At 54.5% G+C, this 14,347-nt stretch overlaps 4 protein-coding genes across 4 annotated transcripts; 2 read left to right on the top strand and 2 right to left on the bottom strand.

Annotated features, from left to right (window-relative positions):
- Positions 1-630: 630 nt before the first annotated feature.
- Positions 631-6,672, bottom strand: VDAG_09864 (ankyrin-1; the record flags this gene model as incomplete). The annotated part of the gene is made up of 4 exons (XM_009651209.1): positions 631-5,570; positions 5,851-5,969; positions 6,199-6,562; positions 6,615-6,672. 4 exons carry the CDS (start codon positions 6,670-6,672, stop codon positions 631-633), a joined length of 5,481 nt encoding a protein of 1,826 aa, XP_009649504.1.
- Positions 6,673-7,131: 459 nt separating this feature from the next.
- On the bottom strand, positions 7,132-8,780 carry VDAG_09865 (uncharacterized protein). Its single transcript, XM_009651210.1, has 6 exons — positions 8,434-8,780; positions 8,337-8,380; positions 8,135-8,284; positions 7,967-8,075; positions 7,663-7,909; positions 7,132-7,606 (listed from the first exon to the last, which is right to left on the bottom strand). Exons 1-6 carry the CDS (start codon positions 8,498-8,500, stop codon positions 7,180-7,182), a joined length of 1,044 nt encoding a protein of 347 aa, XP_009649505.1. The 5' UTR covers positions 8,501-8,780; the 3' UTR covers positions 7,132-7,179.
- Positions 8,781-9,510: 730 nt separating this feature from the next.
- VDAG_09866 (DNA-repair protein rad2) lies at positions 9,511-10,754 on the top strand (the record flags this gene model as incomplete). The annotated part of the gene is made up of 2 exons (XM_009651211.1): positions 9,511-10,176; positions 10,236-10,754. The coding sequence occupies 2 exons, from the start codon at positions 9,511-9,513 to the stop codon at positions 10,752-10,754; spliced, it is 1,185 nt and encodes a 394-aa protein (XP_009649506.1).
- A 969-nt stretch (positions 10,755-11,723) lies between these two features.
- VDAG_09867 (acyl-CoA dehydrogenase) lies at positions 11,724-13,766 on the top strand. Its single transcript, XM_009651212.1, has 3 exons — positions 11,724-12,182; positions 12,278-13,019; positions 13,075-13,766. Exons 1-3 carry the CDS (start codon positions 11,784-11,786, stop codon positions 13,566-13,568), a joined length of 1,635 nt encoding a protein of 544 aa, XP_009649507.1. The 5' UTR covers positions 11,724-11,783; the 3' UTR covers positions 13,569-13,766.
- The last annotated feature ends 581 nt before the right edge of the window (positions 13,767-14,347 follow it).

A 14,347-nucleotide genomic window follows, 5' to 3' on the forward strand; every position in this document is an offset into this window, starting at 1 on the left:
GCCATCTATCCGCCAACACTGGCAATTGCAGCCTCTGCCATACACCAGGCAACATGCCAGCAAATGTGCTTCGCTGCAAAAAAGCCGATGATCGCAACATTGAATGTGCCGGGCCTCTGAACTCGACTCACATTGCAATTCCTACCAAGGAGTGGCACGTATGCGAAACATGTCTCTCAAAAATCTTGGCGGCCATTGTCCACAGCCACTGACTGTCAACGTCCAGGACCTTGACGTAGCAACACTTGCCATCCTTTCAAGTGTTAGTGCAAGCTATTGAAAAAAAGGGGGGGGAAAGAGGGAAAAAAGAGGAAAAGAGAAAAAAGAGGAAAAAAAGAGAAAAAATGGAGAAAAAAAAGAGAAAAAAAGAGAAAAAAAGGAAAAAAAGGAAAAAAAGAAAGAGAAAAAAGAAGAAAAAAACTCTGGCTGCTCTGATGAGTATCCGAACTGAAGCGAAGGCTGGTGTCAAAGTCATAGCGCATCGAGTCAAAAGCCTTCAGCAATAGGAGTGTCTCAGAGATAGCCACAGATAAATAAAAATGAAAGGAATGCGTACTGCCTTCCAGATAGCTGCAATGCAAGCGACGTATGTGACTCAATGTAATGATAACTTGATATGCTCCTTATTATCTAGTCCCTTGCGAAGGACGACACCGATGAGAATGAGCGCACTGAACGGGGTGATGTCGGCGTCAGGGTCACCGGCAACGGCGAAGCCCATCGTGAGATTGGTTCATGAGTTTGTAGGCGCGGGTGTATCAGTGGAGGTGGAGGCGGGCCCATGTCTGGTGATAGCTGATGCCTCGGCGTGTAGCGTTTGCGTGGACGCTGGCGGGCTCTTTCAGGCATGCCCTGTGCTTCAAATAATGTCGCAAGACTTTCCAAAACTGCTTGCGAGAGTGTAAGCTTCTCGTTGGGCAAGGAAATTCTCCGGCCTGATGTCAAGAAATAATCCAGTTCCAGCTTCAGTCTGTGAGGCTTAAGCTCAGCTGCCCAAACACCCTGTTCGAAACGTTTTCTTGTTGGCAAAAGCATCCAGTCCCAGCTTGCCAGACGGGCGAATAGCCGTGGCGGTATTGGCAAGAATGGACTCCAAGCTTTGCGTGGGATTTCGAGAAGTCCGAAAGCGTGGAGGACCGCAAGTGAGAGAGTTGTAGTGTCGGACTCCGGGTCACTGGGCAGCCCAACCTCGGTCGTGACGCGTGCCTCAGACCTCTTTTCATCTTGTGCGGGGTCAAAGGCATAGAGAAGATCCTCGAGCGTCTGTTGCATCTCTCTTGAATTTAGGTCCGTATCTTGAATGAAAGGAACCGTGATCCATGCATGAACCTGTGGCTCCCACACATCCCAGCATTCAGGGTCGTCGCACAAGCTGACCTGGCAAACGCGACAAACCTTCATGCAATGTTTCGCTGCGACACTCATAACCTTATCGCAGCAGTCACAAGTCCAACCATAGTATGTGTTTTTCTCGTACTTGTCGTCTTTCTCCACAATATCAACTCGTAAGGCCAGTCGATGGAACAGAGTGATGGTATGCTTGTCGTAACCTCCACGAAATAACAGCAGGTCGATCATATCGAGCATCGCAGCCTGGTGGTCTCGCAGAGTCCTGTGTGTGTAAACCACCTTTAAGATGGACGCATGAATTGTGCGATCAAGCCAACGTATTGTGCCTGGAGCTGGGTTCTTGCGTACACAAGGGTGTGTGTAGTCGAATGGTTTCAGTCCAAACCGGTCTCTCACGTTTATAAGGTCCGTGAAGAAGTCACTGGCTTCCACTGCACCAGAGGCCCAGTAAAGCTTGCTGACCATTGACTGCGTGGTGGGATGCCGTAAACTGCAATGAAGGACAGTCCTCCCCGCCCAATCAAGTGCTTTCATGTGGTCCCGGACGTCTTGCCGCTCGAGCAGAACATCTAAAGCTTTCGGCTTACGTCTCTGCATGACAAGATGCACTGCTGTCCTCCAAGAGGTGCCGTCAGGTCCACGCTGGCAGCGTATGGGATCTGCCCCCTTTTCAAGGAGATACTCCACGAGAGGCATATTCTGAACGACACACGCCTCGGCAAGAACCGTGAAACCATCACAGGCCACAACATCGTTGATACCAAGCCCGTGATTGAGCAGCAAGCGGATTAGCCGGAGCGCAATCCCTGGTTCTTGGTCGACAACCCGTGAAATGCATGAGTGGCCCAGATGGTCTCGCTGGCCAATATCAGCGCCGTTGTGTAGCAGAAACTCTACAACCGCCACTGCACCCTCACGACAGGCGTCGATAAGTGGCGTATGGCCGACGAAGTCTTGGCTATTGATCAGCTCTGGTGCCGCAGCGTGCAGGACTTTGACCGCCTCCAGATTGGCCTTTTGGCAGGCTTGGTGGAGTGGAATATCCATGAACAAGTACGCTTGTGCCTCAGGTCGAGCTCCAGCTGCCAAGAGACAAGCAATAGTTTCCTGCGGCTTCGCAGCCCTCGCAGCCCGGTGTAGTGGTGTGTCGATTAAAAGACTGCCGTCATCCTGTAGGTTGATCATTGCCGGGTCGTGGTCTAACAACGCCTGACAGACATCAGCCATACCGTCACCAGCAGCATAATGTAGTGGGCTCTCCGCCTGAGCCGGACGATGGAAAATTTGGGTATCTGCGCCATATTCTAATAGGAGTTTCGTCATTTCAGCACCATTTCCGGGTTGAACTGCCTGAATGAGCACATGGACACCGTTTTCGGGAACATAGTTGGGGTCCGGCGGTAGCGGATGCTCCATGAGCATGCGGACGATGGCGGGGCAATTCCTCTTGACAGCGAGATGGAGTGGTCCTCGGTCGCCACAACCCTCTTCCATTGTTGGGTCTGCGCCATAGTCAAGAAGCATCCGCACAATGCTCTCACTTTTAGTTGAGACAGCTCTCGACAGAGCGGACCTTCTACCCCAACCCGCATGTATCTCAAGCGTGTTCAACGGGGCGCCGTACTCAAGAAGAAGTCGCGTCATGCGTGCGTCTCCCGCGCCCTCAGCCTGAATAGCGTAATGAAGCGGGAGGAGTTCCGCCTGGCCAGGGACATATCCTGGTGTCGCGCCGGCAGCAAGCAACATCTCAGCAGAAGTAGAGTAACCATGTCCGGCCGCGAACGCTAGAGGGGGTATACCCAATTCGCCATCCTTCAGCGGCATCAGGTCGAGGTTGACACCAGGTCTCTCGAGGAGACAAGCCAGCCACTCAGGGCGCTCCAATATCAGCTGATGGTGCAAAATGCCAACGCCGTTACCGTCGATCATATTAATGTCGCTTATACCACGAAGAAGAATTTTGAACATGTCAAAATCTTTCCTGACGATCGCATTTGATATCGGGCTCCGCTTGTCTTGACACCACACGCTGGTATCGGCCCCTGCATCAATGAGCAACTCGACTGCTTTCAGATCCGCACCTAAGACAGCTGCAGATTCGAGGACAGTGATTCCTTCGACATCTGAAACGTTTGGTAACGCGCCATACTGCAACAGCTTTTGAACCAAGCGCGGATGATTCGATCTTCCTGCATTGTGCAGGCAGGTATTTCCTGTGTATGATGGAATGTTCGGATTAGCACCAGCCTGTAGGAGTATGTCGGCTATTTCGAGGGAGCGACTATCGTTGTCCGCTGCCAGGGTTCTGTGACTGCCCTGACAAGCAATAAGTAGCGCTGTTTCTCCAGTACCCCTGGCTCGTCTGTTGATGTCTTGGGTACACTCGAGGACTAGCTCTACCATTTGGATGTGCCCCTCGCGGCAGGCATGGTGCAACATGTTGAGACCGTGGTAGTCTTGAAGGTCATCCGTCGTCGAGAACCTCTTCTTAGATGTTGGGATGGCAAACTCCAAAATGTTCTTTGGCAGGCCTATCATGCCGAAGAGTAGCATGCGGTCCATTATCTTATCAAGAACGGTTTGTGTCTGTACTGATGACAGAAAATGCCGGACCATGATTCGCGCGTCTTCTTTTGCCATCTCAATGCAAGGCGGCACACGATGGCCGGCGCATGATTCGCTCTCATTTTCTGACCATGCTTTATAGTGGCACCAGGTCTGGAAGGTTTGAGATCGGTCAGATACGAAGTCTTGAAGCTTCGATAACAGTTTGAGGCCCTTTGTCTCGGATCGTGCAATGTGCCGCGCCCACCGTGTCGCGGCGTAGGAGTAAAATGGGTACTTGGTGTTGAGGAAGGCTTGTGCTTCTGGTCGTGGTCTATCATAGATAGAGAATGGCGAATTGAACTCTGGGCGCGATAGATATCTTAGACAGATGGCGGCCATATTTGCGTGTTGTTCTTGTCGAGTAACAAATCTTTCAATGTAAGTAATCAAGCTTCTGTGAATAGGTCTGAACCCGAGGCCATGACAGGGCACGATTCGAGAGATCCAGCCTCCAAGCAACGACCATGGAGTCATGTCCTTGACATCCGAGTCATCATAGAGACACGATATCGCATCTAGCATCTCTGTCATATTGAGCGGGCCGAGAGCGCTAATATGGAGCATCAGTAGAAGCAGAGCGTAGTTATTGCTGCTTGTGTCCTGTAGAATTGGGAAAAGCTCGTGATCATAGTATTGAGAGATTGGCGGAGGACAGATGTCGTCGTATGATTCGAAACCCCCGCGCCTGCAGTCTTCTGCCCGTTCAAGTTCTGCACAATGACTAGCTGCGGCGACGAAGAAGTTATCCGACTCATCTTTGACCCAATTTCTTTTTTTGCGGATTATTTGTGATGGGATGATGCCAGTGAAGCGCTCAAAAAACTCATCAACGTATTCTGCTATGTTTGCCTTAACGACAGCTGGCGCGAGTTGGACATGTCGAAATCCTGATGTCTGGCGAGGTACACGATTGGGATTCATGGTAAGCAGAAACTTGAAACGTGGCCTAGGCGGTTCGACTTGACCTGGAAGTGGTGTCTGGTCGATTCCTTCAATGATAAGTTTTCCGATGAGACTGCTAATTTGCTGTACGAATTGTTCCACGAAAGACGGCTCGCATAGGTCGAGGCCATCAACGATGAAGTAAACGGTGTTCATCGAAAGCTTTGTGCTCTTGATACCACGCAGAATATCAAACAGGGTATCGTGAGAAAATCGAGAACCTGGGGGTTGGCGATTTCCGTACCTGGGAGGTACGCCATCGAACCATTCCGGTTTACGGCACAAAAGGTCGTAGATGAAGTAATCCAGAATGGCGGGTTGTGTTGCATGGCTCGTATGGGTGCTGCAAAAAAAGGCCATCGTCGGATTTTCTGGAGGTTGAGCAGTAATCAGGTGGTTGACAATGGTCTTCGCGACATACGTTTTGCCTGTGCCAGTCTCCCCTGTGATGAACAAGGCACTGGAAGAGGGAGAACTCATCCAGTTCTTGAACGCAATGTTGAACAAGAACCAGTGCCTGGTTCGCAGCGCTGGGGCAATATGATTGCCAAGATTGTCCTCTGTCCAGCCTTTCAGCCAGGTCATGAATGTGAGGCGTTGCTCGTTGACAAGCCTTCTCTGGGACCGGGTCAAGGATTCCTGACTGCTACTTGAAGAATCACTTGCGCGCGCTAAGTTTAAGGGCGTCAGACAGATGTTCTCATATGCAAAGTCAACCTGACTCACCAGGGCTTGTCGGCCTCGATCCAGGCCGTGTCGACGCCGGCGACTTTGGGCGGGGTAATTTGGGCGTCGGTAGTAATGGCAACGTGGCTGGTCTGAACGCAGTGCCCTGTGTAATGGCAGCGTGCATGTCTACAAGTCGCTCTTGAAGTCGGCGAAAGCAGTCGTCTACCGGTGATGCAAAACTCGTCATTTGTTCATGGGTGCACTCCATGATTTCGGTGATACCTTGGCCCATTCCCAGGGCAGAACTGGCTTTTGGGATGACATTTGTCATGTAGGCGGGCTCGTCATCGGGGGCGATGTTGGTCGTAATACCTTCAGTAAAGTTGACGATCTCAAGTTCTCTGGTCAGGCCAGCAGTGAAACTAAGGTTGACCGCTTTCGCCGACTCAACATACTCCTTGATTTCGTTGGTCGTGATACGGGATGACTGCCGGGCATGCAGGAGAACAGTGGTTTTGACGCAGCTCAACAGAGGTTCAGAGTCTATGATGTGTGGCGTCCCCAAGAAAATGATTCCGGCTGCAGTGGCCCTAATCGACTTATGATTTGGAAAGCTTGGGTTCAGAAGACATAGCGCAAGAGCCTGGGGGCTTGTCAGTAACCGCGAATGACATGGGAATGCACATCCAGACCACCTTTTTGATGATGAGCCCACCAAAGCCATGGGCTACGAATATGAACGGGCCTCCTCCGGTGTCGCTGCAGCAGCTGTTGATGAGGCCTATGAGTTCGGTGGCATGCATGGCGATGCTGGCTGCGTTCATGTTGGCGGCCAGATCAGCGTTGTAGGTGTAGAGCATGACACGAGCATTGTCGGCAAGCGAGCCCAGGAAGTCCGTCTCAGCGACCCATGTCTTGCCTGCGACATCGTGATACCATGTCTGCAGCGGGTTGCGGCCGAATCCGTGAACACAGACGATGCTGAGGGTATTAGCTCGGTGATTAGTGGAAGGCGTTTAAAACTCACTCAACGGTGCGGCGCCAACGTGGGCTCGGTGTGCTCCCAGGCGCTGGGTAAACAGTCTCGAGACCCAGCGAAGGCATGTTGTTGGAGCGTCGATGCCAGAGCACCTCTGCTTAGGTACCTAGGTTGAGTGAGAATGTAAGAGGGAAACCGTGAGCAAGTCAGACACCCCTCAAACTCTCAAAAGCAGGCGGCCAGCCCTGGGCAACAGCCCTGTCAAGCAAGTATGTTGGCCACGACATGTTGCATTGCCTTTTGTTGGCCGCTATTGGGTAGGCGATCTTAGGCTGCGTCGGCTTTGTGCGACGAACATGCTGCTGGGGTTGAAATGCTGCAGATGAGGCATGGTCCAATTTGAGTGACCGAAGGCCCGCGAGCAGGGGTAGCAATTGTCGAGTGTGCAATCTGGCGCAGCTAGAGCCAATTGGCGTCCTCCTTAGCTGCCTGCATCCAAATTCGCCTTCCGTAAGATTATTCAGGCTCATGGAATCCAGAAGGTGACGAGAGGGGCACACGTCGGAACAATCATAATGCTGAGCAAACGCGGATTGGATATCGAATTATCGACCCTCGCAAAAACATTGTTTCTACTTCGCCATGGCTTCCTCTAGAGCCCGACGAGCAACCTCTTCGAGTTCATCCTGCTTGTCGCAAAAAATATTGATGGCTTGGTTGAGCTTCACTTCGGCCGATCCATGCCCACTCCTGGTGAACAAAATACGATATGCACTTTCCCTTCCCCTATATGTAGCGTCGAATGCTTTCCTGTCGAACTTTGATTCCGGCTCAGCTGCAAAGTAGGCACCAAGCTTACCATGCTCACTTGGAAGTGAGCTGTCTGAAAGTCCACGGAGGAGGGGCGGTGACACGGTAATGTGGTGAATGCCGGCCAACTGCAAGACCTCCGCTGTGGACGTCAAGCTAGCTGCAAGGACCTGCGTTCGCGCTGAGGTTTCGGCATAGTGATGCTGTGCTTGGCGCGTGAAATCGAAAGCCTTGTTTTGATCAACATAGCTGTGAAAAATGGTCAATCTCCATTGCGATGTTGGTTGACTCAATAGACTGCTTACCCAGGCTCAAAATGGACCTTGAGTTCGTTGACGTAGGGGGCAATGTAGGTGCAGCGCGCATTGGCGGCCAAAACAGCCTGTTCCATGCAGAAGAGGGTGGTGGCCAGGGTTGCGACACGGTTCGCTGGAATATCATCGTTCTCAAGGATGTGACAGGCCCCAATACCTTCGAAGGTGCCAGGAATCTTGACACAAACCCTCTTTGTATCGAACGTCGGATCGACCCGGGAAAAGATGTCAACAATGCCTCGACATCAAGTCAGCCCAAATTGACCGGTTTCTTGGGGCGGCCGCCATAGCTTACGTCTTGCGTTTCTGTACGTTTTCTTGGTCGAGTACGCCCAATATGGGTTCGTTTGGATGTGTAGGAACCCCGTTACATAGGGTGCGAATTGAATGGAGAGCCGAACCATCTGTAGGCGTGAGCAGTTGGGCGCTGGACCAACAGCGACAGATGGATAGACTCAAATACCATGATCTCGACCGCGAATGTCACCGGGTCGCCTCCAGGAACAGCCGAGGGCAGCCATGCGAGAGCATCCCGAGCAGATTGCCGGATAAGCTGTTCGTGAATGAGGGTACCATCAGGCGCAGTGCGAGCGAGCTCCCCTGCAGCGATAGCCTGAGGTCTGTCAATGAGAGATCTTCATGTTTCGATGTTTGGAGAGTCTAACCTGATTGGAAGTGACATCCACGAAGGGACCGAGCTCTTTGGCCACTTCGTACTTGTCAGTTCGTGCATCATGGCATTGGCGGACGTATGGATTTCACCTTGGACGTCAAGTGTGTCACAGCTGATCTTGCTCGCCTTGCGAAGGTCTTCAAGCTGAGAAGGCATGGTGTATCACAATGATGGTATGATAATCCAAAATATTCAGTCAAGGAGAATACGGACGCATGCTGGGAGTCAAAGGATGTGATGGCGAGCGGGGAGTTGCGAATGCCGTCTAACTATGGAGCCAGCACAGGCGTGGATGGGCACATTGGAAACCCGACGGATAAATTGTCAGGGAGCCTCTTATGCCGGTGTTCTGCGCCTACTACCGCCCATGTTTCGACTCGTTCGAGCGTTGTTCCGGCATGACGCTGGTAGTGCTGATTCGGTGGCTGTTGTGAGTACGTGTCAGGGACCTGCAGCCAGGGAGCGTTTGGAGGTGCAGGACCCATAGGTGACGACCCAGTCGTCGTGAGGTATCGCGGTATGGCGACGCGCATTCGCCAACAGAGGCCGAGACCGGCCGCTGACCGGCCCTCAGATATATTGTCCGGACGACCCGCTAATCGAGGGGGGATACTTGTCCGAAGGTTGGTTGACAGCTGCGGCACAACACCCGGGAGTGTTGCTAGACATGGTGTAGCCAACTCGAGACAGAACATCGGGTAGATTGTGAGTAGGTTTTCAGGAGGCGCTGCGGTACTTGAACTCCAGGTTTGCGGTAGCAGGTAGCTGGGGGGTTCCTGACTGATGGAGGTTCCCAGGGTCGACAGTGGGTAGGGACCAGGGCTACACCTGCCGCCAGGCGTAGAGATGCACCCAGCAGCTGCTGCCCGCTAAAGAGCTTTCTCGTTGCCGCGTCTGATTCGTGTCAGCCACCGCGTCAAGGACCGCGTCAAGCTCTTCCCCCAAATCGATCGTGACGGGCTCCTTCCTACCACCCTCTTTCCACAACCACTCGCAAAACTGCATCGGCTGCCCGGAGCTGTAGAAACTCGGCTTCTATCGACTACACCCCCAGGTCTTTAATCTACAGATGACTGTGGAACAACACTCGACAGCCCCAGCACAGCGAAACAGCAGCTCTCACGACGACCCAAACTCGATAACCAGCCCCGACACTCTCTGCCGCCATGGGTATCAAGAACCTTTTCCAAATCCTCAAGGAGGAGGCTCCCGACGCGATCAAGGAGGGCGAGATCAAAAACCAGTTCGGACGAAAGGTGGCCATTGATGCGTCCATGTCGATCTACTCCTTCCTCATCGCAGTTCGGTCGGACGGCCAGCAACTGATGAACGAATCAGGCGAGACGACCTCGCACCTCATGGGCATGTTCTATCGCACACTGCGCATGGTCGACAATGGAATCAAGCCTCTCTACGTCTTCGACGGCGCGCCACCCAAACTCAAGTCGGGTGAGCTCGCTAAGCGATTCCAGCGCAAACAAGAAGCCAAGGAGGGGCTCGAGGAAGCCAAGGAGACGGGCACAGCAGAGGACATTGAAAAGTTTTCGCGACGGACGGTGCGCGTGACACGCGAGCACAACGCGGAATGCCAGAAACTGCTGAAGCTGATGGGCGTGCCGTTCATCATTGCGCCCACGGAGGCCGAGGCTCAATGCGCCGTCCTGGCCAAGGGCGGCAAGGTGTACGCTGCCGCGAGCGAGGACATGGACACGCTGACATTTGAGACGCCCATCCTGCTGCGCCATCTGACATACAGCGAGCAGCGCAAGGAGCCGATTCAGGAGATCCATCTCGACAAGGTCATGGAAGGGCTCGGCATGGAGCGCAACCAGGTACATTGTTCTCCTCGGGGATATGGCCCAAGTTTTGTACTCTGCTGACGTGTGGATAGTTTGTTGACCTCTGCATTCTTCTGGGCTGCGATTACCTCGATCCGGTGCCCAAAGTCGGCCCCAGCACGGCGCTCAAGCTGATCCGCGAGCACAAGACACTCGAAGGGGTGGTGGACTACATCAAGAACGATCCCAAGAGCAAGTACACGCTGCCGGAGGACTGGCCATTCGCAGACGCGCGCGAGCTGTTTCTCAACCCAGACGTGCGGCCGGCAGACCACGCCGACTGCGACTTCAAGTGGGAGAAGCCGGACATTGAGGGCCTTGTGACGTTCCTTGTGACGGAGAAGGGTTTCTCGGAGGACCGCGTGCGCAGCGCAGGGGCGCGGCTGGAGAAGAACATGAAGGGTTCACAACAGAGCAGACTTGATGGGTTCTTCAAGATGATGCCCAAGACGGACGAGGAGAAGCAGGCGCACAAACGCAAGCTGGACGAGAAGAACGAAGAGAAGAAGAAAAAGGCCAAGCTGGACAAGAAGGAAAAGGCACAGGCCAAGGCCAAGCCGAGAGGCGCCTAGGGGCAACGAGGAGCTACCAGCACGTGGGGGAGTTTTCTTATTCTATGTATCAAGGTGCAAGGGGTTTGCTTCGGTAGTCAGGGTGTACGGCGTTTCTGGGGTAGACACTGTCTGCCCAATCTGGGAAGGGGCAGGTGAAAGAAAGTACGACGAACATGCTGAAGGGACGGTGCTGCGGTTAGGTCGGATGCGCACATTTCATGGTGTCGAACAAGTGGACGCGAATTGGTAGTATTTGCAATCATGATTTCATTTTTTCGCTGCAACACCCCCCATTTTCACGCATCTGCCGTGGTGCACCTTGATGCAACTCGACACAGCTCCAGACTTGTCTAGGCTCTTTTAGGCAATCAATCACTAGCTCCAAGCAGATGGCCGCAGCGTATCGTGGAGTGGAGGAACAGAGGAACAGAGGAACGAGGCTCGGTTCGGTTCAGCGGTGTCGAGCTCTTACGAACGTCGGCCAGTCCATTGGTTAGTGAAGGGGCAGGCCTGGCAGAGGGGCTGTTCTCTCCGCTCCCCACATCATCATTCCCCCCCAGATTGTCCCAAGATGCATCAGCCGAGGTCTCCCATCATCTGGCTGCTGCCTATCCATCCATCGCCCCCCACCAAAAGTCAATGACATCAAACCAGCTGGAATCACATGCCGTTCGTCGATGGACCTTTTCTGCGACCACATGACACGCGGAACATTGCCCCAGAAGGAGGAATTTCCCCACACAATGCTACACAATGGGGCCTGCATTGGGCCCTGACATGGGGCGACATGGAGGAGAAGCCGCAAGCATTGGTTCAACTGGGTGAATAGAGGCCCTTTCCACAATGGCCCAGAGGCCTGGCATGTGATTGTCTGACTCTCTGACCGTCCGACCCTCAGTTTCCGGCCCTCCCTTAAGTTTGGCAGCTTCTTTCTCTCTTTTTTGCAACCGGACGCACTTCTCTTCCCTCCATCCGTCCACGCATTTCCTTCGAGTGGTCTCTTCCTTAGCCCTCCTCTTCAGACGACCAAATCTCACCACAGTCGCCATGTCCAAGACCTTCTCCACAAGCGACGTCGCGTCGCACAACAAGCCTGACGACCTCTACATCATTGTCGACGGCGACGTCTACGACCTGACCAAGTTCCAGGATGACCACCCCGGCGGCAAGAAGATCATCCAGCGCGTCGCCGGCAAGGATGCCTCGAAGCAGTTCTGGAAGTACCACAACGAGGGCATCCTGAAGAAGTACCAGGCCAAGCTGCAGGTCGGCTCCCTCGACTCCAAGCCCAAGCCCGTCGAGCCGGCCCCCGTCGCCGCCGCGCCCCAGCCCACCAAGGCCGTTGTCAAGAAGGCCGCGCAGGAGGCTGCGCCGGTCGATGAGTCGGAGCCCTTCGACCCCTATGGCAGCCTCATTCCCTTTGCCGACCCCAGTTGGTACCAGTCTGTATGTTTTCCTCTCTCCTCTCCCCTTCCTGTTCCTCGCTCCCCGATCGATCCTAGCTCGTCACGATTCATGCTTTGCTGACACAACGGTCGCAGTTCCACTCTCCCTACTACAACGAGACGCACGTCGCGCTGCGCAACGAGGTGCGCAAGTGGGTGGACGAGGAGATTGAGCCCTACGTCAGCGAGTGGGACGAGGCCAAGCTTGTCGACCCCAAAATCTACAAGGCCATGGGCCAGCGCGGCTACCTCGCCGGCCTCCTCGGCATGCACTACCAGACCCAGTACAGCCCCAAGACGGTCGACGCCGTGCCGCCCGAGAAGTGGGATCTCTTCCACGAGCTCATCCTGACCGACGAGCTGTCGCGCCCCGGCTCTGGTGGTTTCGTCTGGAACATCATCGGCGGCTTCGGCATCGGCTGCCCGCCGCTGGTCAAGTTTGGACAGAAGGCTCTCGTGGACCGCATCCTGCCCGGCATCCTCGCCGGTGACGAACGCATCTGCCTGGCCATCACGGAGCCCGACGCCGGCTCGGACGTTGCCAACCTCTCGTGCGAGGCCAAGCTGACGGAGGATGGCAAGCACTTTATCGTCAACGGCGAGAAGAAGTGGATCACCAACGGAAAGTGGGCCCGCTATTTCACCACTGCGGTACGTACCGGCGAGCCCGGCATGAACGGCGTCAGCTTGCTGCTCATCGAGCGTGACTTCCCCGGCGTCACGACGCGTCAGATGGACTGCCAGGGCGTGTGGTCGAGCGGCACGACGTACATCACGTTCGAGGACGTCAAGGTGCCGGTCGAGAACCTGCTGGGCAAGAAGGACAGGGGCTTCCGAGGTATGTGTGCCCCCCTTGGATCGCAAGATAGATGAGATGACCTGACACGGCGCAGCCATCATGACCAACTTCAACCACGAGCGCATCGGCATCATCATCCAGTGCCTGCGCTTCTCCCGCGTCTGCTACTCCGAGTCGGTCTCGTACGCCTCGAAGCGCCGCACCTTTGGCAAGAAGCTCATCGAGCACCCCGTCATCCGCCTCAAGCTCGCCCACATGGCGCGCCAGATTGAGGCCTCGTACAACTGGCTCGAGAACCTCATGTTCCAGTGCCAGAAGATGGGCGAGACCGAGGCCATGCTCAAGCTCGGTGGCGCCATTGCCGGCCTCAAGGCTCAGTCCACCGTCACCTTTGAGTTCTGCGCCCGTGAGGCGAGCCAGATCTTTGGCGGCCTCAGCTACTCCCGTGGCGGCCAGGGCGGCAAGGTCGAGAGGCTCTACAGGGATGTGCGTGCCTATGCCATCCCTGGCGGTAGCGAGGAGATCATGCTCGACCTGAGCATCAGGCAGAGCATGCGCGTCAACAAGGCGTTGGGGATGAAGCTGTAGATTGGGAGTGAAGCTGCAGGCTAGGTGAAGCTGCAAGCTAGGGGAAGAAGTGGTGTATGAGCAGCATGTCATGTCTTTGTCATTTTTTTTTACTTAGCCTGTTTTCTTTTGGTCGGCGCTAGGCACGGTTGCATCAAGCTGCCCTTGATACCTCTCGATTCGAAAATGAAGAAGACGAGACGAAATTTTCTGCATCTACTTCACCGTTGCCACGGAAGGATGACTGCTGCCGTGTCCAGGATGACAAGCTTGCTGCTGGTATTGGTCTGTTCTAGGTCTTGCTCTGCGGATCACCTGCCCGAAACGACGAGAAACCCAGTGCTAGAGGCAGGATTTCGAAGCTTTCGTGCTCTCCACTCCCCCCTTGTTCATCCCAAGCTCGCCTTGACAAGCTGTCGTGGTGGAGAAAAACCCTGCCAGTTTCCATCGAGCAGCCTTCAAGCCTAACACCTCCGACAAGATGGATGGGCGGCACAAACTCTAAAAAGCCAGCCGGCCTGGCGCCAAGTCTCGTATTGCTGCCGTGTGGATTGTCGAATCGGTGAAATGGTCTTCCGCTTGTCCTAATGCAGCCGGCGCCCGGCTCCGCTCCCCACGCCGAATCTGCAGGTCCCGCTGGCCCCGCAACCGTTCCCGGCGAAACGACTTGTCCCCGTCCGGACCATCGGATGGGGGGAACACGGGAAATAAACCTAACCGGCACAACTCGCATGCTGGTGTCTCAGGAACAAGCCCCCCCCACCCCCACCCGCCTTGCCAGGAGCGACTACCGCTGCTGC

The sequence above is a fragment of the Verticillium dahliae genome, genomic scaffold (assembly GCF_000150675.1).
Source record: "Verticillium dahliae VdLs.17 supercont1.29 genomic scaffold, whole genome shotgun sequence".
Classification (NCBI taxonomy): Eukaryota; Fungi; Ascomycota; class Sordariomycetes; order Glomerellales; family Plectosphaerellaceae; genus Verticillium; species Verticillium dahliae.

Coding starts and splice junctions, on each gene's coding strand:
- VDAG_09865 (XM_009651210.1), bottom strand. CDS start 8,500: ATGCCTTCTCAGCTTGAAGACCTTCGCAAGGCGAGCAAGATCAGCTGT. Junction 8,381..8,433: donor TGACACACTTGACGTCCAAG/GTGAAATCCATA, acceptor ACAAGTACGAAG/TGGCCAAAGAGCTCGGTCCC. Junction 8,285..8,336: donor TGGATGTCACTTCCAATCAG/GTTAGACTCTCC, acceptor GACAGACCTCAG/GCTATCGCTGCAGGGGAGCT.
- VDAG_09867 (XM_009651212.1), top strand. CDS start 11,784: ATGTCCAAGACCTTCTCCACAAGCGACGTCGCGTCGCACAACAAGCCT. Junction 12,183..12,277: donor ACCCCAGTTGGTACCAGTCT/GTATGTTTTCCT, acceptor CAACGGTCGCAG/TTCCACTCTCCCTACTACAA. Junction 13,020..13,074: donor GAAGGACAGGGGCTTCCGAG/GTATGTGTGCCC, acceptor GACACGGCGCAG/CCATCATGACCAACTTCAAC.